Genomic DNA, 24,328 nt, shown 5'->3' with positions numbered 1-24,328 from the left:
GCTCTTAGTAGTATTTGACATGCTTAAGTTGTACACATCCATCGTCCCCTGTCCCAGGCTTAAAACCACTGGAAGTGAGAAATGTGTCTTCCGTTTCTTTCACCCTTCCATAGCGTTTGACTTTGCCCGTGGACGTCCTGGTTTTAAAGGTTATTTTTTTCATGTGTTGCAAAACCGCGACCCGTGGCCTCTGCTAAACTTTCACTACTGACTGTCAAACTAGATGTTTCATTTTAGTAATTAAAGCAAAAGAGCTGATGAAAATATTAGAATTATTAAATGATTTAAAAAAAAGTGTATGCAAAGAGCAACAGAATGGTTATTCTTCTTATTATTATTATTATGATTGTTTTATTATTAAAAATACTACTATACTACTACTAATAATAATAATAATTATTATTATTATGATTGTTATGATTGTTATTATTATTATTATAGGGGCTACTGTTGCTTGCATTAGTTGATTCCAGATAACTAAGTTTATGAAATTAAAGTGAAGCAGATTAAACTGAATAGGGGCAATAAAATATTAATATATTTGTCTGTGCGAATGAAACAAAAATTATATAACTTAGCGATGTGACAAACTTAGAATGCAAAGTCTGTGAAGGAAATACAAATAGACTGCGAAAAGGAGAATGCAGCCTGCAGTCTGTTTATATGATTTAACGTATTCTTACAGTACAGCTATTTTAAAAAAAGTTTCAAATACACGTGTTCATTTGTGATTTAAACCTGTGCTTTGTCTGGTGATTTTAATTCAGACACTCATCCAGCAGAAATCAGGTGAAAAATCAACAAAAATTTAACTTCCAACAAGTTTGCCCTGTATTAGAGTCGCATTACATAAGCCTACAGTTCTCTGTTAAACTTATTTTTTGTTCTCTTTCCATTTCTCTTTCGTCTGAGCGATTCAAAACAATGTATGTATTGTTTTGCGATAAGCACATACTACACAGTTTCCTGCGGGAAGTTTATAGCTATTTATTTATTTATTTATTTATTTATTTATTTATTTTTGCGGCATATGCATTTACTAAAAAGTAACCCACGTTCTTTAGCGAGCACAAAAAGAACCATCTACATGTGATTTTATCGTTTGTTAGTTTTTGACTGTCAGGTGGGAATAATGTCCTATTGATTGAATACGATCGAATCATTGGTGGATATAGGAAACTCGGGTTCTATATGGCTAGTTCAATCACAATATTCCATTATAAGGTCAGCTATTCTATGTCCTTTCCTGATGAGCTAACTTAATTTTTTTAATGAAATAAATAAAATAATGAAAACACACGTATAGTTAATCTTTTTAATAATCATATAACAAAAACACATTGCACATTTTATATTGAAAATGCAAATGCATATACAATACAAAACAGAGGGGGTTTTCAGAAAAATGTATCAATGTTTAAGTACCTCACACCACGCACTTCATAGTACTCTACACTCTATAATATAACCCAATAGAACAACATTCAAATTATATAATACAGTATATACTTCAACGTGAACAGAATTATAATCAAATGACTAAAAAGTAAACAAATATAGTTCCGAACACCATATAAGTAATAATTATATAATATCTTATATACTTACACGTTGCCCGACACTCAAATTGGGAGCTTTTCAAGATAACCTATAGTCAAGACAGAATAGGTTCCTTTTATTTTGCAAGTTGAACTTAAATTGTCCTCATAGATATACATGCTGGCAGGAGTTTCCGTCTCTTTTCCATGCTCGTCCTTCCATTTTCCACTTATTTCCGCCTCCAAAGAAACGTTTCTATCTTTGAATCCAAACGCTCCACAAATTAAAGTTCTGCAAAGCGAAGAAAATGTACATTATTAAACTGACAGCTGGGAAGTAGTTTCCTTCAGCATAGCTGTTTAGAACTTTACCGTGCGTATTCCACGTGAACACTTGGATGTTACTTTTAATAGAACACTTTGAAAATGAAATTTTGTGTGAATTTAATTGTGTAAAAGCAGATGGGAAGTGTATATAAAACATCCGCATTTTCTGCACCAGGTCACTTTATGATTAATGAAATATTATAACGTTCAAAAAAATAAAAGTTTTGTTTATAAATTTTTGTTAATAGTATTTTTTATGATGCAAATATTAAATTGATAAAGATATGTAATATTTTGTCACTTTTATATTTTTACTCTAAACAGAAGAGGTTTACATTATTCTTAGCTTTAACTTTTTTCGCGTTATTTTTCCCTGATTTTGTATGTGAGGCGAAATAGATGGCTTTTCTACATCAAATTAGCACGCAAACAGTAAAAAGCTTTATTTTAGTCCACCACACGCTACAGGGAAGTCGAACTGAGTAAATCGATAAATTACTTTAGTACATTGAACGGATGATATTGTCCTTGCACTGTTTAGTATATACGGAAGACGAATGTAGCATTTTCCAGAGATCTCTGCACTGCAATTTTGTGGTAGGTTTAGTCTTGAAGTTATAATTTATGCATATCTGTATTGTTTTTATAATTCGCAAAAAAATAATTTATAGGATTTCATTATCTATAACTAAAACGTTAAGAATTCGTGCAAAAAGTAAAACCGAAACCTATTAACCAAAATATTTGCCTATTGCACCCAGGCGGAATGATATAATATGCATATATATTCAAATATTATTAAATACATTTTATATATAATAAAATTTGTATAAAAAACAACATGCACAGGTAAATCTGAATAAATCTGGTTTTGAAGACGAGGATTTGCCCACAATGGGCTGAACTGTAAGTTTTAACGCATCATGTAAGAATGTGTGTGTGCGTGCGTGTCCGCATGGTAATATGAATGTGTGTGTATGTCCGTGTGTTTAGTTTTGAGTTTTCAGTCCTTGAATGATTCAGATTGCGTGATTTCATTGGAAGGAGAAAGGAGACATCTAAGCTTTCTGGTTTGCGCTGGGGTCCCCGGCGCATGCAATCAGAACCCCCTCATGGGTGCTATTTTGCTATCACAGAAGCTCGTGATTGGTCAACCACTGATCAGATGGTATAGTTCCCCTCTGTCCCACACTGGCACCTCGCCACCCCCTTTCAGCTAAAACCCAATCTCCGATAAACTACTAATAGCTAAACCACTTGGAATATATAACACAACAAATCATAAACCCAGGAAAAGAACGGTACCCTCCCAATGAGTTCCTATTTTGTAAATTCAACTTTCCCTGTTACTCTGCCCGGAGGACAAGAGTCTTTCTTGGGACAGATACCGTTATACTCTTCTGGATACACGGATCCTTTAAGACACTATCCCGGAGCTGCATATGGAGCTACCAGTGTCCAGGACAAGTCTTACCCATCTTATTATCACCAAACTAACAGTGGCTACGGCCGGACAAATACCGCTGCTAGTGCGTGCGATTATGCAGCAGCCAGTTTTTACAGAGAAAAGGACCCCGCCTGCGCGTTCGCCAGCCTAGAAGAACATTCGCTTGTTCTAAGCCCAGACCAGCGGAAATCAGACTCTACAGGGCAAAGTAAAAATATATTCGCTGATAACGATGAACTGAAGTCGTCTGCACCAGTCTATCCGTGGATGCAAAGGATGAATTCGTGCAATGGTGAGTCAGTACCTTCTGTCATTTTCGTGTTGTTGTTCTCGATAATTTGAAGAGTGTGGCGTCCATCCTAATGTACAGTATACGGAGCAGACTTTACAGTGGAAACACATGAAATCGCTGTGGCAGTCAAAGAATACTATCTCAGGCTGAAGCTAGAGGGAGCTTAACCATTGCAAAGTTTTGGTGTGCTGATGTGATATTATCAAATTACACCTTTATACAGTAACATTGTACCATTTGCTTACATCATATATACCATTCTATCAAATTAATGCACCGGTGCGTGCTTACATTCAGTTTAACACGTTGTATTAATGCATTAAGTATTGATGCATAGCTGCAAATATAAATAAATGCATTTCCGTCCATTTGTGAGGTGGGACTGTCCGAATAAACCGCCCAAATTGTCCCTTATACCGTAAATAGTCTGTAGGCAGTTTTATTTATCTAAATATTGCAATAAATTGACTTCGTGTATCATATTCTGTATGGGAATAGAGTTAAAAACAGTCGTATTTTTGAAAAGAAAGGCGTTTGTTGCGTATTATTAGAAACAGTAATAAAACTCTCGTTATAATTAGTAACATAATAGGGAAACTGAATTTTTACAGTAAGGGCGGAAAGTACTTAATATATTGTTATAGCTGTCGTTGCCTGCAGTAGCATTAACAGTCGTGATAGCTGTCATTGTTGCAGCTGTGATACTATAGATGTATTTTTGTACCATTATTGTATTATTGCATTCCTGTTGTTGTAGTAACTGTGCTACACATGTACATGCTTGTCATTGTCATAACTATGTCTTTTCTGACTGATTTTGTATAGGGACTTTTGGGAACACCGGCCGCAGAGGTCGTCAAACCTACACCCGATACCAGACGCTGGAGTTAGAGAAAGAGTTTCATTTTAACAGGTATCTGACCAGGCGGCGTCGAATTGAGATTGCGCACGCACTGTGCCTGACTGAACGCCAGATAAAGATTTGGTTCCAGAACCGCCGGATGAAGTGGAAAAAAGAAAACAAACTGATAAACTCTTCACAAAACACAGCTGACGAGGAAGAAGAAAAGAGGACGGAATAATGGACAAGAAAAAGGGAAAAAAATGCAAATGACTAGTGTGCAATTGAATAAAATCGAGTTGCCTCTTTTTAAAAATGTGCAGCAGTTTAGTCATGCTAAGAAATGGTGTAGCATTCCAAACGTTTATCGCATTTCCATTTGTGATTTTTTACTATTTCGGGAAAACTATATGTTTGTGCCTCGTCTTCTCTTATGACTAAGTACCGTGTCAAAACTAATTGAAATACGTGTCATTCTCATTATGATATTTACGCAGTATGTAATTAAAAGGAAACTGCTCCTAACACATTGATATAGTGTATTTCCTTTGAATCTCTCTTTGAATGTTACCGACGTGCAAACTCTGCGAAAGAATAATAAGCGAATTTATTACAGAGTGCAAAGCAGATTACAAAAATTGACAACACTATTTATGTTTTATTAATTTTATATGTAAATGTGTTTGTACATTTGTGCTGGGAGGTATCTAATCAGTCAGTATGTTTTGGTAATTTTAAAAGCTAAATAACTTGTTGTAGGTGTAATAAGGATACATTTTGGACAACAGCCTGTCTAATAAACTCCAGTGAAAAGTAGTTTAAAGATTTTCTGACGGTTTCAGTTTTGCTGCCATATTAAATCATACCTTCCGCTTCAGGTGACCACTAACATATTGTCTTTATTTACTGCAGACACGTTCATAACCTTATCTATACCACAGATAACATACGTGCAGTAACGTTTGAGAGACAAAAACTGAGCGGGGGAATGAAAAAATAAATGTTTAACTCGTATCCAGGTATGCTCCTACACCCTGTTAGGTTCAACATCTTTTAATGGGTTTCAGAAACGATCCGAAATGTACATCCTTCGGATATGTTAAGGGTCCAGATCATTTCAATTTGAAGCAAGTCCTCAACTTCCGAATGCAAAAACCTACAATATGCAAGTCGAATTTGTCACAATAATTCACACCAAAAGGAATATGTGTGTGTGTGTGTGTGTATGTGTGTGTGTGCGTGTGCTTGTGTGTGTGTATTTATCCATCTCTCTTTAAAGAGTTAGGGGTTATTACGACTAAATGTTGAAATTCTCAGTAGATACTAGATGCTGCCAACGTCACCTCATATCTAATGTAAATGATTTATATCAAAAACAGAAAATTATTATAATTATTTTTACACGACTTAGAAGATTCATCCTCCTTTCCCATCACTTTCATTGCACCACACACCGCGCACCACCTGCAGCCACCGCAAACAATTTTCAACATGTATGTACGTGTATTTCTGTGCTATATATGACCGGATATTTTTGCGCTCTGAACATGTATAAAGGCGTAGTCATAAGAAATCGGGGCAAATAACCACGAAATAGCATAAAAACTTGATATTATTTTTTAGTGAAGCGTGTTTTATTTAGTTTCAAGATCTGAAGATAGATTTTTCACTAAAGCTGCTACTATGGCAAATGTTAACCCGAAAACAACATTGATTCCCTCTATATCTAATCGATGTAACAAGTAACAATTAACTAACCACTTATAGTTCACGACGTTAACAACAGTATCAATGGTTATTTGGAAGAAATTTCCTTTACATATACTGACAATTTTTCCAAAAGCCCCATACAGTTCCATGCCAATCTAAGTATCTAAAATAACGCAAATGCTAATATAGACTACTGGTAAAACAATTTCAACTATTAAAAACAACAGTTAACATCTTGTCACTCTGGAAAATATTAGCTTTCTTTAACTTTTACGGTAGCCGATGTTAGTCTGGCCGTTTTATATTGCTCTGTTTCATTTTATAAACGATAGAAATTACCCTGTTTGTGACTCTGTAAACTAGGTATTTGGTACATAGTCAATCACCATCTTAATATTAGTCGATATATTAAATAAAACAAAGAGAATATATGTTCAACATTGAAGAAATAATACATAAAAACGAAATAAAATTGGAAAGAGATTATTTTTCGCTGCAATAAATTATGTTCCCAGTAGGTGACGCTCTCTGCCAACATGGAGCACAACCTTGCTATTGAGAAGCACACATTGCGTTGAGCTTAACGATTCTCATCTCGTCATCATTTGTAACCACAGAGCATGAATTACCTCTTGAAGTCATCAGTGAGAATTTACGACTGGTCAACAAAAGCACGTGATTCCTAAACGCACCCCCACCCCCATATTTGGCTGCATACATAGCAAAAACGAAGTACAGTGCATTGCTATAATTCATTAATACATCATAAATCGTGAAGCACAGCGTTATAACGACCAAGATCTACAAATCAAGCCCTCTACAATAACCTAAATGAGCTCTTACTTTGTAAACTCGTTCTCAGGGCGCTACCCAAATGGCCCCGACTACCAGTTACTAAATTATGGAACTAGCAGCAGCGCTATGAACGGTTCGTACAGGGACTCCGGCACGATGCATTCGGGCTCTTATGGCTACAGCTACAATGGGATGGACTTAAGCGTCAATCGTTCAACCACCAACAACCACTTTGGGGCTGTTGGGGATAACTCCCGGGGTTTCCAGTCTCCAGCCCCGGAGTCTCGGTTCAGACAGCCGTCTAGCTGCTCGCTTTCGTCTCCCGACTCCCTTTCTTGCGCCAACACCGAAACTCTGGGACCCAAAAGCTCCTCTCCCCCTTCCGACCAGAGCAACACCACCGCCAGCAATAACCTCAACAACAGCACACATTTCACAGAATTAGACGAAACTAGCGCTTCTTCTGAGACCGAAGAAGGTTCCCACAGAAGCAGCAATCCCACTACCCGGACACAGCAACAGGAATCTACCGCAACCTCCACCACAGCATCGACCGATGGGCAAGCGCCACAAATATTCCCTTGGATGCGGAAGCTACATATTAACCATGGTATATATGCCGACGCATTGCAAACTTGCCTTTAGTATCGATAGAATTGTGTAATGCTTTTTGTTCATCTAATATTTGTAGTCGGGTTCAGCTTTTCTTTAGCACTAACTCCAAAAAGCGCCATAAATCTCTTAAATGCAGGCTAGCAAACTCAAAGAGAATGGAGACCGAGAAACAGGGCATAAACAGGAAGCACCGTTAAGTTTTCATTTAACTGTAAACTTATCTTTATTGCGTGTGGTGAGTTGTTTATATTTGGGGAAGAATATCAAAAATAAATTTGAAGGAACGAGAAAAAAACACGAAACCGAAAAGTTGTGTTATGTGGCTATTGTGGACCAAGAACTAACACGTTAAAAAAGATATTCGACCCTTTGAATTACAGTTAGAATTGAATGTTTAAGTCAGGGCAAGAACAGATTCGAAGAAAAATCGTCAGTGTATTCAGCAATGTATAACATTTCTTTCTCACACACCATCACGAACGTGCAGATCTACTTAAATATTGGTTATTACCATGTACATGTATGCTATTATAAAACTTGATTATATATTGTTGAGCATTATTGTCTGATAAAATGATATATTTTCAGTAATGGTTATTCTTACGTTTTGTTCATGCTATTCAGATATGACTGGACCAGATGGGAAAAGGGCCCGAACTGCGTACACCCGCTACCAGACGCTAGAGCTGGAAAAAGAATTTCATTTCAATAGATATTTAACTAGAAGAAGGAGAATAGAGATAGCCCACGCGCTATGTCTGTCGGAACGACAAATTAAGATATGGTTCCAGAATCGGAGGATGAAATGGAAGAAAGACAATAAACTGAAAAGTATGAGTCTTGCAACTGCAGGTAGCGCCTTCCAGCCCTGAATATTACCCATACAAATGAAATGAGAAGGAAAATGGGGAAATAAATAAATAAATAGATAGATAAAAATACTATTCCTCTGAGTACTGTACAGCGCAGCACCTTCGGTATGTCGTTGATGTTTTAGACATCTTAAAATTCCAGTATGGTACTGCTAACATAAACATGATAACTTGTGTTTAACTGTTGCTGTTTTTATTGCTATGGTAATTATTATTTTAAAAAAGAAGAATGCTCTCCAATGCCTGTTGCTATTGTTACACGTATAGTTTATGTGTTAAGTGCTATGGTGATGCTTTCTTGAAGGTTAGCATGTTTCACGTGAACTCTTAAATGTTATAACTTATTTACGATCTATAACAAGTGTATAGTTCTAAGTTTACAATATGAAATGAATCAGTATAGACTAGTTGCAGTTGCAGTGCTTTTTCAGAAACCACATTGTGTGTTCCATATTCTCTTTAATGTTACATTCGTGTTAACTTCTTTTATTTTTATCGGGTTATTAGATCGTTGACTTATTTCTGGAAAAAAAATGAAAATTATTGTAAGGACTAGCCTCTTGTCTCCGTACATACGTGTGTATAATTCTGTTAAAATTGCAGTTGTATATTGCTGAATCACCTCTATGTCCCAAACCAGATGTAAATATTACACATTTTTATTGTGACCAATAGATTATTTGTAGTGGGCAGAGTGAATAACAAGCGTTCTGTGGAAAATGGCAACTGTCACGTCGGACTGCCTGTAAGCATTTTGCCAATAAGCTTTTTGTATTTGTTTGTAGCTTAACTTGAAGTAAAAACCAACAAGACAATAAAGTTTCTCTTACGTAGATCACGTCTTACTCATTCTAATCCATCTGTTAGTTATCGCCATGTTATTATACTATTTACTTGGTTTCAACCATAAATCATCCATTAGACTGCAGTAACAGAATCTTTAACCAACATATGTCTATGCTTGTACGTATTTGTACGCTTATTCCTGCGTGTGAGCGCGTCAGAGCAAATGCAAATTAAATAATGCTGACATGTAGAACTCCGTAGATTTTGAGGAGTCTTGAAAAATCATGATCTAACTCGCAGCCAGCTTTTGAAAATGGTTATTCAGCATAGCGATAAACATCATTCCATCCTCATTTATAATCTTTAAAATCTTGTCACTTATGATACCAGATTTTCCCACAACAATATAAGCCACTTTCAATGGCAAGGCAGAGCAAGCCATTAATGACTTAACCGAAAAATAATGTAACAGCATACATAATGTTTTGACGCAATTCACTTACGCAGCTTGGATTTTGGAATTGTCCGTCCTATGAGAATTTTGTTTTCAGTTTGAACGATTTTCGCAGTAAAAGATGCCTACCCCGCCATATCAAGATTAGGCTTCGTTCATAATAAGCAAACTTTGAACTTTCAAACTTACCAATTACTCCACCACTTATGATACTTCATACGCTATTTTTGAGGGATGATCAGCAGTTCTGCAAAGAAAACTGTAGCCGTTTGCCATTGCCTGTCTTTAGAAATTTTGCTTTGCCAAACTATACCAAAAGTAGCTATGACATTTACATGTCAAATGGATGAGGGTTTTATCTTCAAGTTAGATCGTAAAAATTACCCAGGCCATAGACAGATACCCCTCACTGGCTCTCAAAAGTCACGTGGGATCCATAAAGTTAGTTTTATGGTTTTGGGGAGTTGACAATGTACTATATATTTCACATTCTAGAATGTAAGTGACGGTTTAACTGCTTCGAAGAGATTCCAAAGGGTCAGTAACAACTAGGGACATTGCAGAGCCAGTCCTAGACTTGCCCTGTTCTCCGTACATGCCTTGATTGCCATCCGATTTCGTCATTGGGTTATATTTTGAGGAGGAAATCTAATGATAAAGGATTGTTTCACTTTAAAGTAAGAGTAGATTCTTCACAACCTAAATTTGCTGATGACCGTATCTTGGGCTAGGAAGGAAGGCGGGATGAACCTATCCAATCGTGGTGTCATTACTAATAGCCCGTTTGACTGTCCTTCCCAGTTGATTGCAGTGTTGGTGAGTCTTTGGAATTCTGTACGTTTACGCAATTATAAAACATTATACATTAGCTCATTAAGAATGTTAGATGTGTGTATTTGTGTATACATGCATGTAGCCTATCCCTGGATGGCTGTCCTGAAAAAAAAACTATATTAATCCGTAGCTGTACTACCCTATTTTCTATGAATATTGTGTGGTATTTTGCCTGGAATATATGCAGAAGAATACTCGATGGTCTGGTACATTCGAATGTTCAAACCCGTTTTTTGTTCAGTATAATCATGTGTAAAGGAGTTGTTGTATTCCTGTATAAGTTTACTTCTTAATACAACAACTAACAATAAAATAAAATGTACATTTTGGGCATACGTTTAAAGATGTTTCAATTAACGATTTACATGATGTGTGTAGATTTGAGATACAAGACTCAAAGTAAGATCACACAAAAAAAAAACAAATTCCTCTGAAATTTTCCAAAAAAATCTACCAGAATTTATATAGCACGTCAGTGAATTAAGATGTAGGCGTGTGCGGTGTTTTAGAGTGCGGTGCATAATTAGAGATAACTGATATTTCATTGCAATTTTTACACTCTAGACGGGCGTATAAGTGTAATAAAAAGTGGAAAACAATGCAAAAAAATATCGAGAGAACCACTAAAAGCTACCTAATACAAAGCATTAGACTACTTTTAATTGATAAAGGAGATAAGGGGGTGGGTTTTCCGAGTATTTCTCCTCATGTCTGGCTACTTCAGCTTTGATATTTAAAGATTTGATTCTTATTGCTGTGTCTCTTCAGTAGTCGTGATATAGCGTAAAGCGCCATAGCCAAGTCACGCGATATCAAAAGCTCTTTGGTAGTTGTTTTCTATTTTTTTTGTCGGAAGTTATAAAACAAAGTTTCTGAAAATACCGAAATAGCTTCCAAGCAACAGAGCTTAATGAGCATCACTCTATATCGGTTTTGTATGCTTAACACTAAAGTGCTGACAATGAAAAGTACATGGTTGCAGATGTTTCACATTCATGCTATTATCTTACATCAGATTTTATGATAGTTGCCTTCGTTGAAAGATGTGTTTAGGTGATTAAAATAGTTCTTAAAAATAGTTTCACCTTTACACCTACATTTTTAACCTTTAAAGTGCATTCATGAAGGTCATTTGGAGACTTATTGTAACATAAGCTTATAATATGATAAAAAGCTTTACCATTTTTGTTTACTACAGTCGGTACTTGCTTGTATTTTGCATTCTAGACTTAATGCCACCCTCTGGTATATATTACAGTATGGTCTTGGGAGGTCATCCATATTTCCTCCCCTTTAATAAACTAAGGAAGTTTAAGGGAGTAAACAGGAAATCAAAGCTCTAACTGTGAAGAAAGACCAGGACTTCCATTCCATTTTTCATCAGTTTCCTTTCTTTAATGATATGGTCAGGAGGTTCAGCCCTTCGGCCTACACTTACGCACGAAATCTCTGCAATGCAACAGACTCAGATATCAGAACTGGCAACCCATGTTACAGTGTTTCTAGTGCAGTTTTCATAGATTTTTCCTGCCTTCACGTGAGTTTTTCTCCTGTATATATTAGACTGAAAACAAACATGGACTCTTTGCCCCTGGCTTTGGCATCACAGGTACTGGCAACAAGCACCTGTATAGTCAGTGGCATAGCTCAGAAGATTTGTTCATACTAAAGACAATCTCATTACTGGAAAGATGTCATTATGTACGAACCTAAGGCCCTGGAATTGTTTTCAAAAACATCGTCCCAGGTGCCTATTTATATATACCTAGCATTAACTTTGATATTCAATATTATCAGAATACAAAGCATACTTTTCCTTTTATCTTGCAAAATGAAGTTATATATAATACATGAATAAGCAAATAAATAAATTGACAAATAAATAAATAAGTAAATAAACAAATAAATAAACAAGCATGCTCTAGTGGCACAGGTTCTAAACCTTTTCAACAAAGCAATTTTAACGTATTAAATTGCCATTTTAACAGTGTAATGCGTTTTGCATATTGATAGGGGTAATCTGTGAGCAGATCTCATCAATAATTCATAGGGATGGGATCATCGCGAGGTCAGCAGACGAGCTGTGCAAAAAGACTCTGTTTCGAAGAGAAGGCTTCCTACAATACAATGAGTTCATCTGACACAATTATGCTTTCCCTGGGATATCAACACAACAATTGAAAAAAGTAGAGCTTCGGTTTTGTTTGTTTTTTTATTTCATTTCTCGATGTCAGGAACTTACCTGAAACTTTTTACAAATTTTAAATTTTGAATTTCAATAGTTTTCGTATTTTGTTAGTAAAGTGTGTGTGTGCGTACGCGTATTTGTGTGTAACTTCTATCCTTGATTTTCGTCTTTCGACGTACTTCGTAATAGTATTAGTTTGTGCTTGGTTTTTTTTTTTTTACCGTATTTCATTTTAAAATGATAAAAAGCAATTAATGATTTTAGTGAACTGTAGTGTGTTAAGGAACAAGTCTGAAACGCCCAGAGTACGCCATTCATGCAGTGGTATGAAGAGGTCACTGTTCCAGGAAGGTTAGAGTAATTATTGATAATGTGGCGCATATGAAACGGAATTTAGAGGGTTTATTGCCTAGCAGTTGGTTTTCTGAATATTTATGTCATATACATCAGTTTATAATCTCTATAGATTCAATAACATAAAGCGAGATTGAACGCGATACTGGTGGAAGCGAACGCGTTATTACCATACTGATATTTTATAAATTGAATTATTATTTCAAGCATATTTGCTGCAGTAAAAAACTTTAATGCTACTAAACCCCACCTAATTTTTTATTTTCTAAACCTCAGAAACTGGTCTGATGCTACTAGCTGTTATCAGAATGTTGGAAAGTTTTTTGTATTGAATTATGAACTAAACATCGCAATATATGAGCTACATTGACTGATACGTTTATTTACTTCGGTTTAAGTGTTTTAGTATTCTAATTACCTAGCAATAATTAACCGACAAAATATATTATTTAATGTGTTTTATTACAATATTTATTTTTTGTGTTGTAACCAAGTTTTTTGTTTGCTTGTGTCACGAAGAAATCTATGAAAATACTTGTCAAGAACGAAAAATGCAAACATAATTAGAAAATAATTGTTAATTCTGGCGCTTTCTGAGTTTTTAGGATTAAAATAACCGGCACAGAGATATATATATATATCCCAACAACTAAAGCAAATACTTTGCCCATTTTAACATCACGCTCCAAGATAATTAAAAATAATATAATTCTGTGTACGGATTTTTGATTTTCACATACCTCATGTGACACGTATAAGTATGCACGCTTTTATTGTTAAGACTAGAATTTATTTCATTTTAAACGCTGTAACGCCTCTTTATCGCCAGCAGAGCCCGCTTTAGACCAAGTTCACCACCATTCTTCGAGCGCTCTCATACACCTTTTTGTTTTTTTACGATGGAGCGCCTTTCTTTTTCATCGACTCCTTTCGTTTTACTAGAGCAACCAAATATCTAAATTTAAAATGTGTTGCCTTACTCTGCATATCATATTAAACATCGGGTAAATAATAAAGCTGTACATAAATAGTGTTCTAACATTCCAGATCTTTTGAAAATCCATTAAGTATGTTAATAATGCCTCTGTGTATCTTGTTTTACCTCCCCTTACATTTATAGAATTCTACATTATATACACAAGCGACAAAATATCAAATGGGCCGCTTAAATATTTCTCTCCATTCGCATGAAGTGAAGGTGAAGCCGGCTTGTTAGCGCAGCTGTATAGCCGGAGGGGTCAAAAAGTTGAGGGTCAAAAGTTTACGTCGTGCGTGACTCTGTCAGCAGTTGACTCTGAATTCTAGACCAATTGCTGGATGTCAATGACAAAAAGAAGATGAAAAAATGGGAAGAAATGGAGAGGGGGTGCAGCATGCACGAAGAGAAATTATTTAAAAGCCAGTAAGGGGATTGAAGTGTCGACCTTCATAGTGTCCCAACCAAAGCAGAGCAAAGGTGAAAAATGGATAGACAATGTAGAGATAGAAAGATATTCGATGGGCGGGGGCATAATGCTGTCTTTTGTCGTTCACGAAGTTCACGAAACGGGTTTTATAATGTCCACTTGTTACATTATTTTTGTTTTAAGTTGTCATTATACGTAATTTTCAGATGCAGAATTTACAGCCACAAATCACTGTAAACGAGACTTTGGTAGCTCTAAATGATGCAACCCACATGGTATCTCGATTGTTTTGTGACTGGCGATAGCTTGACAACTGAATTACATGAGACATGTAAGTGGAATATGATTACGTTATTTAAGTAAACATCATAATAACTGTAGAGAACATTACAGCAAGTATCACGGCTAAATTCACTGTATTTCGATTTCTTATTTTCTTTACAAAACTACAAGCAAATCTAAAAAAAAGAACGAATTTCTTCTGACTGAATTATGTGGTTCGTTTAAAATATGACAATTTACAGTTATCAAATTTTTTTGATTACGACTATAGATGCTTCAAGTCATTCGAATGTTGAAACTTACTGAATCAGGGAATTCGCGTTTACATTTTAATTTTAAATAACTTACATATTTAAATTTATATTGGCCTAATAGTACAAAAGGAATGTTTTCACAATGAAAAAAAGAGTAACTGATCCAAAAACAGCGGAACAAATGTTAGGAATTTATAGGCGGATAACGCTGCTAAAGCAAATGTACTGTACACCCTCCGCGAATTTCCTACACTGCTAATGCACGCAGATAATATTATATTTTGTTCTAGTGTAACGTATATGTGAAAAAAGTCGAACTATCAGCAAAGATAAGCTTAATAATAATTGCACCACTATAATGTTAAATTGCATTTTACACCTGGAATCGACTTAAATGAAACGCGGTAGGTATTAAACATGTTTAGAATGAATGAGTTTGTAACTAACCATGAGCTTTTCGTCTGGTGGAGATTTGTAGTAGCAGGGAGCAAAAATGCATTTAGCAAATGTATGCATTATGCTGGAAATATTTGAACAGAAACAACATATAAAGTTAGAGAAAGGTATCATTCAATTTCATTTTATTATGGTTATAAAAGTGGTTAAATAATACTTCTCACATGGGGTTCATGCAGAGGTCACTGAATTAATTTCTGTTCCACTGAACCTGCGCCATTGCCTGATAAAACCTTTCTGTTCGTTTTAATATCTATATAAACGCCAGCAATGTTAAACATGTTAAAGCAACTGCATTTATTTATCGATTTCAATAGAACAATTTAACACTTAAATATTGCTGAATACCCAGAATTTATTTTTTATAAAAGTCTGTGATACTTATCTCGATTTAATTGTAAACTCACTGGCCATGTGTTATTTTTTTAGGAAAGAAAGACGGGAAATTGATTATAGAACTGTTGGAAGTATTGGGAAATTGTTTTGTACAGTTACTTTAGAATTTTACTCTGCTTTTAAAATCTGAATCCTATAACTATTTTTTTTATTTTTCAGAATACAAACAGAGAAAGATATTTACGGAAAACCTTGTCAATGTGTCAAACTTCGTACAGCAGCGACAGGCACTGGTTACATTATTTTGTGAACTTATTGTGTTATTCAATCAAAATGAAAAAAGCATGCCATGAGGCATTATTTCTAAATTAAACTGAATTCGGTTAATTTGTAAATATTTATATAATAAACGAAACTCAAGAAGCATGTCACAGTTCAGCTGTTTTGTAGCCCTGGTGTCTGTATCGAATGAACCCGCCTTCATTTCTCTTCGAAGTAATGACCTAGCCACAATTCAATATAACCAAGCAAGCTATGCATATATTACCATAGAAGTGGCAAGTGGGAGAGACTCTAAGACGGGGTGAAACTCAGGTCAAAGCGTCTAACAAATATTAAAATGTACCGGGCTTACGACACGCCTAGCTGTTTAACAAAGAATGCCAAACTATGAGATTAATACGAAAACTTGCGAGTTCGCAACAAAATGCTTTGGAGCACCTAGTGGTTAGTCACATTTATAATAGTAGTAGTGCTTTGTATGTTTTAGATGTCTTGGGGGAGATGGTAGTGTAGTATGAGAGAGAGCACTCATTGTCGTTGATGCAAGGTTAAAGCGACAATTGCGCGACTGCGGTCGCTTGGTAGAAGACATTGATCCCTGGCTGTGTTTTACCTTAAATTTCCATGATATTATGATTCTATATGCGTTGTCCACTGTTTGATGCCTAGGACTGTTTAAAATTCACTCGCTTAGTAAAACTATTGAAAACCGAAACTGGCGCTTTACGACGCCGTGAGGGTGGATGATGTGAGGAAGGTATCACGGAAAGGTCACGGGCTCAACCTGTGGCGCAAGAGAAAGGAAAGGGGTTAGACTCACGGGATGGGGAGCTAAGGATGGAAAGAGATAATAACCGAAGAAGGACCGCATAGTGAGTGAAGGAGGAAATGGAGTTCGAAATCAGGTGAATTGTGCGAAGCTGGTCACAACGCTGAAAATAAGAGTAAGTAGCAGCTTAATTAACACGCAATATTGTCTTGTTGCTATCGCGAAAGTCTCTAGCAGGTGCTCGCTTCTACAGACCACGTGCTTAGAACGACAGCAGGTCAATTCTTTTATTGTAATCGACTGAAGAGCTAAAATTAATTGGTGGTGTTTGTTCGTCATGTTTTTGAAATATGTTTATTTTTGTAATGGTTTCTTTTAATTTCGCTGGTTATTTTGGTCGATTTGCCTTTCATTCCACAATGAGTATATGCGTTCACCTCCATGTCAGAAAGTTATCGAAAGTCAGAAATTCATAGATAAGTAATATCTTAGTAGATGTATTAGGGTTATATAAATAGAGTATGATGTACTTTAGACTTTATATTTATGATAAAACCCTCGAGTTTTCTTATATTCTTTCCATCTTAGCAATACAATCAGCTTGCAGAAAAATATACATTTAAAAATGCTATCAAATAAATATAAGCAATACCCATTTTGCGGAACTAAAATGTAAAAATAGGACAAATGACCAAATGAGAACGTTGGAAATTGCCATCGAAAAACAATTTCTTCAAGGCCCATACAAAGTTTTTTTGTTTAAACGCTAGGGGTGCTCTTGAATTTTATAATGTGTCCTTGTTTTGGAAAGCAATTAGTAAAGCATCTATTTATAATGAAAAATATTATAATTAAAAAATGGCTGTTTCGGGTGCAAGCATTTCTGAATATTTCTCCACCATAAACGAAGCTCCAAACTAGCATTTTATTTTCTATTTTGACAAATACGCATAATTTATTTTATAAACAAGAGTTGATACAATAACTCTTTAAACTGGAAATTGTTTTATTCATGCAATGATTGCAATGATGTTGCTTATATATTTATCCTACTAACAAAAAGTACGTTTAATTTGCAGCTATTCAAAATGGGCGCTGGGTTATCAAAGGAAATCAATGAAAGCAAATGCATTAACAGCACGGACTTCTGTTTTCAACTATATCGAGGGTGATATAAATTTTAACTTCTTAGAAATGCATTTTATATTTCACGTTAAAAATGCGCATATTTTATTGCCAAATCAAATAAATATAATGTTCATTTTATGTTTACTATATATTCAAAAAGGCAACCGTCTACAGTATATTAATTCGCTGTTCTGTAGAATAGCTTCGATGTCTCATTTTCCCTCTTTCTCTATACTTTCCTTTAAGATTGTTTTAAACTACGCCATTATACCTGACACCCTGGTACTTGGCAATAATACTTTAAATTCAGTGTTGAAAAAGGTCTTACCTTGACTCACGACATTTGTAGAAACTCGACAGTTCGGGTTTTACTTTTTCTTACTGCGTCTCCAGAGGTTGAGAACTGTGTTTCTGAAATAGAATAAAGCAGTAACGCTTTCCTGGGCGTTGAAAGACAATGTTTTATGTGAGAGAGAATGTGTAAAAGTCGTAAATTGCATTGTAATGCTTTGAGGATGTGAAGAGTTTCGAATTTCTTCCGGTCTGCATATTTTATTGTTTTATTATACGTCCTCATCCCGGATATCGGTAGTCCGAGTTGGTTTACAAGCAGTTACAGCCTACCATAAAAACAAATGTTAATCTGTTTCGACGCCTGCTTTTAAAATTTTCTCCCCTTTTGCCTCAGCATTTACTGTTGTAGTTCTCTGTGCGATGTCAGAGAGTTACAGTATTTTAGCACACGGGCAAACATTAAGTGTTATAGATGTGAGATTGTTTGTAATTTCTCTGCATTTTTGTTAATGTTTAAAATGTGTGAATTGTAAATATTTTGCTGGCATGAAAAAAAAACATGTTTTTATAAGATAGCTTTCTTTTCGGGATACTTTATGTACAGCTAAAACGACCATAAAGTTAACGGTCAATTTTGGAGGACAATTAGCGGGCTGGGGTCGGGACAGGGTCATCCAGGTAGCAGAGAACACCTGTCATCTATATATACCCTGTAGATCCGAATTTGTGTGAATAGAAACTCGGTCACAAATTCGTACCTAGGGGAGTATGTAGTTGACATAAACACTTCGCCACTGCAGAATTATGAACATGGGCGAACATAATTTAATATTTATCTTAGTGCATTATCTTTTTTTACACTACGCTTAATATGAAGATACGTCTCTTATTTGTTTTAAGTGTCTTCCCATTATATAGTTCTGAATGTTGTGTAAAAAGAATGACTAGACAAAACACAAAGTCAATACAGAATTGACGACATTGAGTAACATATTATTGTTTTATTAGAAGAATTCTAAGAAAATAAAACATCTGCTTCAATGTAACCTTCAGAATACTCGTAATGTTGACAACACTGGGGTTATTAATATTTACAATTTGTATGCAAGGTGTGCGAATTTGCGTGCTCCATTAACTCGGTCATTGTAAAGGTTTAGCTGGCTTCGTTTTAATGCAAGGGTCTAACTGTGATTTAGAAGGCCCAGTAACCCGAATTAGTTGATGAATTTTCTATTGATCCAAAACAAGCCTAGATTTATCTCTGACAAGGTTTGGCCCCACGCTTAAGAGCGTTTTTTCCAGTTCTATTAGTAACTACATTCAAAGTCTGAAGGAGATTGCACCGTCTTGCATTTATTTTCACGAATGCTAGCCGAAATATGTCCCAAGTTAAAATGTGACTGATAGCCGAAAGCAACATTGCCTGCCCTTGATTAGTTTAAAAAATGAAGGTAAACGGGAGGCCGTCCTCGCCGGAGCGGACTTCCTATTGTTGAACCAAGGATGCCTTTCACTTGGCATTTTTATTCATGTAACTGGTGCGATTCACTCTGTTTATAATGCGCATGCCGGTGGATGAAATGTATGCAGATAACATTAGAGAAACTCAAACTATGCACAGATGATGTTTCAGATCTGCTAAATCTAATCCCATTTCCTTATCCGGGAATCGCTGGGAACCACGCCATTGGTTCATGGTGTCACATGGATTTTTAACTTTGTTCACTTGACAGAAAGTAGGAGGGTTTTATCAAACAGGAAAACGAGTAAAGGGATAGAAATAAATTTTCTTGTGTTTTGTGTGCAATTCAAAGAAATTAATGGCCATGAGTTCCTTTTTGATAAACTCCAACTATGTGGATCCGAAGTTTCCACCCTGCGAAGAATATTCGCAGAATGATTACCTGCCCAGCCATTCGCCAGACTATTACGGCGCCCAGAGACGAGAGGCTGCCTTCCAGCATGAGGCGATGTACCATCAGCGGTCGGGCTGTACCGAACCTCCGTACTCATCGTGCCATGGTTCCGGGGAACCTACAGCGGTTATGTCTCCGAGAGGTCACGTCTTACCCCCGCCTGGACTCCCTACTCCGCTCCCTGAGCAAAACCACCATTGCGATTCTGTAACACCGAGCCCTCCATCCGTGTGTGTCCAGAACTCCGTCAGACAAACCAATTCTTCTTCCAGTTCATGTAAAGAGCCAGTGGTTTACCCTTGGATGAAGAAAGTCCATGTAAACATTGGTAAGTGTTTCTAAGTTCTATTTCTCTGGTTGTTCAACGTGATTATTCGAACCCGTGTGTAGAATTGACTGATCGGTGTTAAATCTTTTGGTGCACTGTGAAGTAGCCCCTGAGATTTACGATCGGTTGTTTTCAGGGCAGTATAATTACATCCTCAATAAATTTTTATTGCGCTCACTTGTACAAGCACTTTGAAGTCTTTGCAACCTTACCCTTACTATTTCTCTAGGGGAAGTGTTTTTAGAAAGGATTCCTAAGTTGAATGCTCTCGTAACATGTTTCTCAGTAGAAATGTGCTGCGCATGGGAGATCCCATGTTTTGTGCGTAGTTAGATAAAGTTTGTAGATTTCAATAACAGCTAAACACTATAAATAATTAAATCATATTAAAGTGTATATAAAATTTCAGTGCCCTTGGGGACTCCATATTTTTGGAGGGGTTTATTAAAACGTACCTGTAAAAAAGAAAAACGTAACTTTTTGTGGCATCACCCTAAAATGTAAAGTCGCTACCGCTTGAATACAACTCAAATAAATTGTATATGAACAGAATAGATTTTATCTTATATATCTTAACTAGTGGCGCAGTATGATACTTTTGTGAAGTTGTGCTCGTTTAAAATAATTTGGTAATCTTATACACGCTCTTAGCCATCAGACCCAAACACGTGGATGAATTAACACCGTTTTCCGTGTATTTTTTGGCGGAATTGACATATTTCATTTATTCTGCAGTGTAAAAATGACATGAGTTTAAATATATCGCTCTTGTATCCTCCAAACAGTGAACCCAAATTACACAGGAGGGGAACCAAAGCGGTCACGGACAGCCTACACAAGACAGCAGGTTTTGGAGTTAGAAAAGGAGTTCCACTACAACCGCTATTTGACCCGGAGACGTAGAGTGGAGATTGCTCATACCCTGTGCCTTTCCGAGCGTCAAATCAAAATATGGTTTCAGAACAGACGGATGAAATGGAAAAAAGACCACAAGCTCCCTAACACCAAGATCAGATCAGCTGCCTCCTCAAGCACAAACTCAAACAGCAGCCAAGTGCTGGGGAACTCTCAGAACCGATCCAGTGGACAACCATCAAGTCTATAGCTTTATGCACACCTACCCATGCACACTTTACACCTCACCGTATGGCGCATATTCGTTGTTATTTTTTCTGTTTTTTATTCGTATTTTTTTTATAATTATTATTATTATTATTATTATTTTGTAAATGAAGAGAATAGCGCGATGTGGAAAATGAAGAAAACACTCGAAATTGCCGTTATTTATGAAACGATGAAGACTGAAATAAAGCACAGATGCTCCTTTTTGTGCCATTCTAATTCTTTGTTCCCATTTCATTCTAGCTCCCCCTCCATTAATGCCAATGGTTGCAGATAGCAGTTTTCAGATTTTGTGAAGATGGATCCGTTGTTTCGTCTTTAATCATGCCAAACCCAGTCCCATTTGTCATGTTTACTCTGCAGTACAAAGGATGACCGTGGGCCTGCAGTTACCTCGACATCCAACATTGTGCTTAATAAATGATCAACGGTTTCTTCAAGAAGCGACGTTTTTAAAGTTGTTTTTTTTTGTACCTTATTTAATATCTTGAAGACCCGGATTTTTAGTGTCACTTACCATATAATGCTAGGTGACTAAAACATTAATGAACAAGACGGAAAACGATTGTGTATGTCATTAGTAGTTAGTTTTGAGAAATAAATGTTTATCACTTTACCGGATTTATTATGAACTATTAATCGAATGAGGTATATTGTTCAATCTGAAGTCTAAAAGCAATGACATTATAATATTGAACATATAAATACCTTAAGCAGATAAGAACCAAAGGCCCCAAAGACCATTTCATTCTCGAAAAAGCACTAAATGGTAGATTTAAAAGATTTTAATTACTTTCAATGTTATTTTCTTGTTTAATTTTGTCTTTATGCGTTAACTACGTTGAGACCCTTTTCATATGATTTGCCCTGCAAATTTTCGACATAATGTTCAGTCATTTCTTGTAAACCAAATGTAAAGTAAAAACTAGAGAAGAGCAAAGGTGGGTATATGCATGATTAACGTTTCTTAATTTCTTTTTTTGTTAATTTGTTCTCTGCACACGATTACACACTTGCTTCTTTCTAGTCATTATAGGTAATTCATTTCATCTCTTCTTTGCATTCCGGTCCTCCCTTGTTATGACAGAAATGTGATCTTCCATATTTGTATTTCGGTCGTTTCTTTCTCATACTTCGTGTATCTATACCTTAATATTTGTAAATAGTGATAGAATGAATAAAACAAGACGAAATGTTATTATCACCTTTGTGTCCTTTTATCTCTCCTTCTTCGTAATAAGCATATATAAGCATATGCAGTAATATCTGCAATCTGAATCACACTATTCCCAATAAGAAACAATTTATTATACAAACACTTTTTCATTTTTAAAGGCAGATTTCTGTTTGTGCATACGTATCTTAAACAACGTTTTTCTTTTCGGTCATTTTGTATGCCTCATGGACGAGTAGTCCTGTTAAATTGTGTCTTTTGTCTTGTTTTTAATCAAAATCCCCGTTTCTCTTATTTTATCCGTCTTTGCTGTTGCAGTCTGCTGATGGCGAAGAGATAAGTGAAACGAGAATCCCAACTGAGGACGTTTTATAAGTTGCCTTGCTCAAAAAACGTTTATTGCATTAATGATTGTAATTTTTATACGGACGTTTCTTCGTGTTTGTAGATTTTGTCTTTTTTAATGGAACGGATCTGTGTCATATCTCAAACCCTGTCAAACAAAAAGATAATCAAAAAGATAAATGGTTTCTTTTGCGAGGCGCAGCCTCTGTATTAATTTTCATTTTCTTTCTGTGCAGAAGTATTGGAAGAATAGCACACATGAAAATAGCCTTTTCTTTTCCCAATTTGGAAGTTACACGAGAAATATGCCCTTTTATTGCTAAGTGAAAATTTCATGGCTCAGAACAGATTTTCTCTTTACTCCAATGATGATTAGCTGCTGAAATTGTCATTTACTTCACATCTCACCTGGTACTCCTGGTAAAGCATTTAAATAATCTGAATGATGGTTGTTAAACGAAACAAATAACACTTTTCATGCTCTGACGTCATTTTCTTAAAATAATCCCAACTGGTTATATGGTGGAGAGAATCTTACTGCATTTGGAAAGTACGAAACTCTTTAACCTTGTGTAGCTCGAATTTGTAAATTTTGCATCATCTAATATACTCTGTAAATAAACGTTCATTTTAGCGTATTAAAACAGCCCACCGTATATACGGGCTTACAGCTGCAGGACTTTATTCACGTGGTTTATTGCATTGTGATCCCTGTATTGGAGCTTGTGGAAAAAAATGAATTTGTGTGCAGAATATATGCACATAGGAATTCTTTTCCTATTCTCTGTATCCGAGTTTCTTCCCTAGTCGTGTGAATAAGAGTAAGACAGATTTCAAAAGAGCTTAAAGTTCACAGCCATTATTTGGAGACAGACGCTAAGAAAAATGCGAGAATTATACAGAAAATCATTAATCACTTCTTTTCTTTAAATACTCATTCTCTTCTATTGTTATTCAGCAGCAAATCTGTACGGACCTTCTGCGGGGAGGGGGAGAGTTCTTGGAGGACACTTGAAGATTCTTCCTTTTTTTACCTCCTATTCCCTCTTTTCAAGCAATTCCATAAGAAACTTTTTTTTTTTTTAAAGAACATCCCAGTTTCACACTGACGTGAGACACTTTGGAGCACAGAAGATGGGATCAAAACAGGTAACGGCTGAATGTTCTTTGATTGTTAAGTTTT

The 24,328-nt window shown here is 35.9% G+C and overlaps 4 protein-coding genes and 1 long non-coding RNA gene across 16 annotated transcripts in view; 4 read left to right on the top strand and 1 right to left on the bottom strand.

The window, feature by feature from the left end:
- hoxb3a (homeobox B3a) overlaps positions 1–24,328 on the top strand; it is a 45,480-nt gene that overhangs the window by 2,389 nt on the left and 18,763 nt on the right. For 3 of the 12 annotated variants that reach the window (XM_049014022.1, XM_049014023.1, XM_049014026.1), the window contains one exon: positions 24,104–24,294. The exons of 1 other annotated variant lie outside the window; for it this stretch is intronic. The gene's annotated coding sequence lies outside the window, so the exon portion shown is untranslated. Of the gene's footprint in view, positions 1–10,212; positions 10,494–16,336; positions 17,014–24,103; positions 24,295–24,328 lie in introns of those variants that run through there. 8 more of the 12 variants (XM_049014033.1, XM_049014031.1, XM_049014030.1 and 5 more) reach the window with 8 other exon arrangements.
- Positions 1,302–10,007, bottom strand: LOC125742225 (uncharacterized). Its single transcript, XR_007398051.1, has 2 exons — positions 9,867–10,007; positions 1,302–1,830 (listed from the first exon to the last, which is right to left on the bottom strand). It is a non-coding gene; the product is annotated as an uncharacterized LOC125742225 (long non-coding RNA).
- Positions 2,685–5,322, top strand: hoxb6a (homeobox B6a). The gene is made up of 2 exons (XM_049014040.1): positions 2,685–3,604; positions 4,430–5,322. Exons 1-2 carry the CDS (start codon positions 3,178–3,180, stop codon positions 4,684–4,686), a joined length of 684 nt encoding a protein of 227 aa, XP_048869997.1. The 5' UTR covers positions 2,685–3,177; the 3' UTR covers positions 4,687–5,322.
- Positions 6,030–9,272, top strand: hoxb5a (homeobox B5a). Its single transcript, XM_049014038.1, has 2 exons — positions 6,030–7,560; positions 8,190–9,272. Exons 1-2 carry the CDS (start codon positions 6,987–6,989, stop codon positions 8,435–8,437), a joined length of 822 nt encoding a protein of 273 aa, XP_048869995.1. The 5' UTR covers positions 6,030–6,986; the 3' UTR covers positions 8,438–9,272.
- hoxb4a (homeobox B4a) lies at positions 19,020–22,830 on the top strand. The gene is made up of 2 exons (XM_049014039.1): positions 19,020–20,504; positions 21,290–22,830. The coding sequence occupies exons 1-2, from the start codon at positions 20,081–20,083 to the stop codon at positions 21,607–21,609; spliced, it is 744 nt and encodes a 247-aa protein (XP_048869996.1). The 5' UTR covers positions 19,020–20,080; the 3' UTR covers positions 21,610–22,830.

The sequence above is a fragment of the Brienomyrus brachyistius genome, chromosome 5, assembly GCF_023856365.1.
Source record: "Brienomyrus brachyistius isolate T26 chromosome 5, BBRACH_0.4, whole genome shotgun sequence".
Taxonomy (NCBI): Eukaryota; Metazoa; Chordata; class Actinopteri; order Osteoglossiformes; family Mormyridae; genus Brienomyrus; species Brienomyrus brachyistius.
Note: the sequence above shows the minus strand (reverse complement) of the source record. Positions and strands in the feature narration are given on the sequence as shown.

What these genes read in the sequence shown, in the direction of transcription:
- hoxb6a (XM_049014040.1), top strand. Translation starts at nt 3,178, where the DNA reads ATGAGTTCCTATTTTGTAAATTCAACTTTCCCTGTTACTCTGCCCGGA. An exon ending in AAGGATGAATTCGTGCAATG is followed by an intron (nt 3,605 to 4,429) that starts GTGAGTCAGTAC and finishes GATTTTGTATAG; the next exon opens with GGACTTTTGGGAACACCGGC.
- hoxb5a (XM_049014038.1), top strand. Translation starts at nt 6,987, where the DNA reads ATGAGCTCTTACTTTGTAAACTCGTTCTCAGGGCGCTACCCAAATGGC. An exon ending in GAAGCTACATATTAACCATG is followed by an intron (nt 7,561 to 8,189) that starts GTATATATGCCG and finishes CATGCTATTCAG; the next exon opens with ATATGACTGGACCAGATGGG.
- hoxb4a (XM_049014039.1), top strand. Translation starts at nt 20,081, where the DNA reads ATGGCCATGAGTTCCTTTTTGATAAACTCCAACTATGTGGATCCGAAG. An exon ending in GAAAGTCCATGTAAACATTG is followed by an intron (nt 20,505 to 21,289) that starts GTAAGTGTTTCT and finishes TCCTCCAAACAG; the next exon opens with TGAACCCAAATTACACAGGA.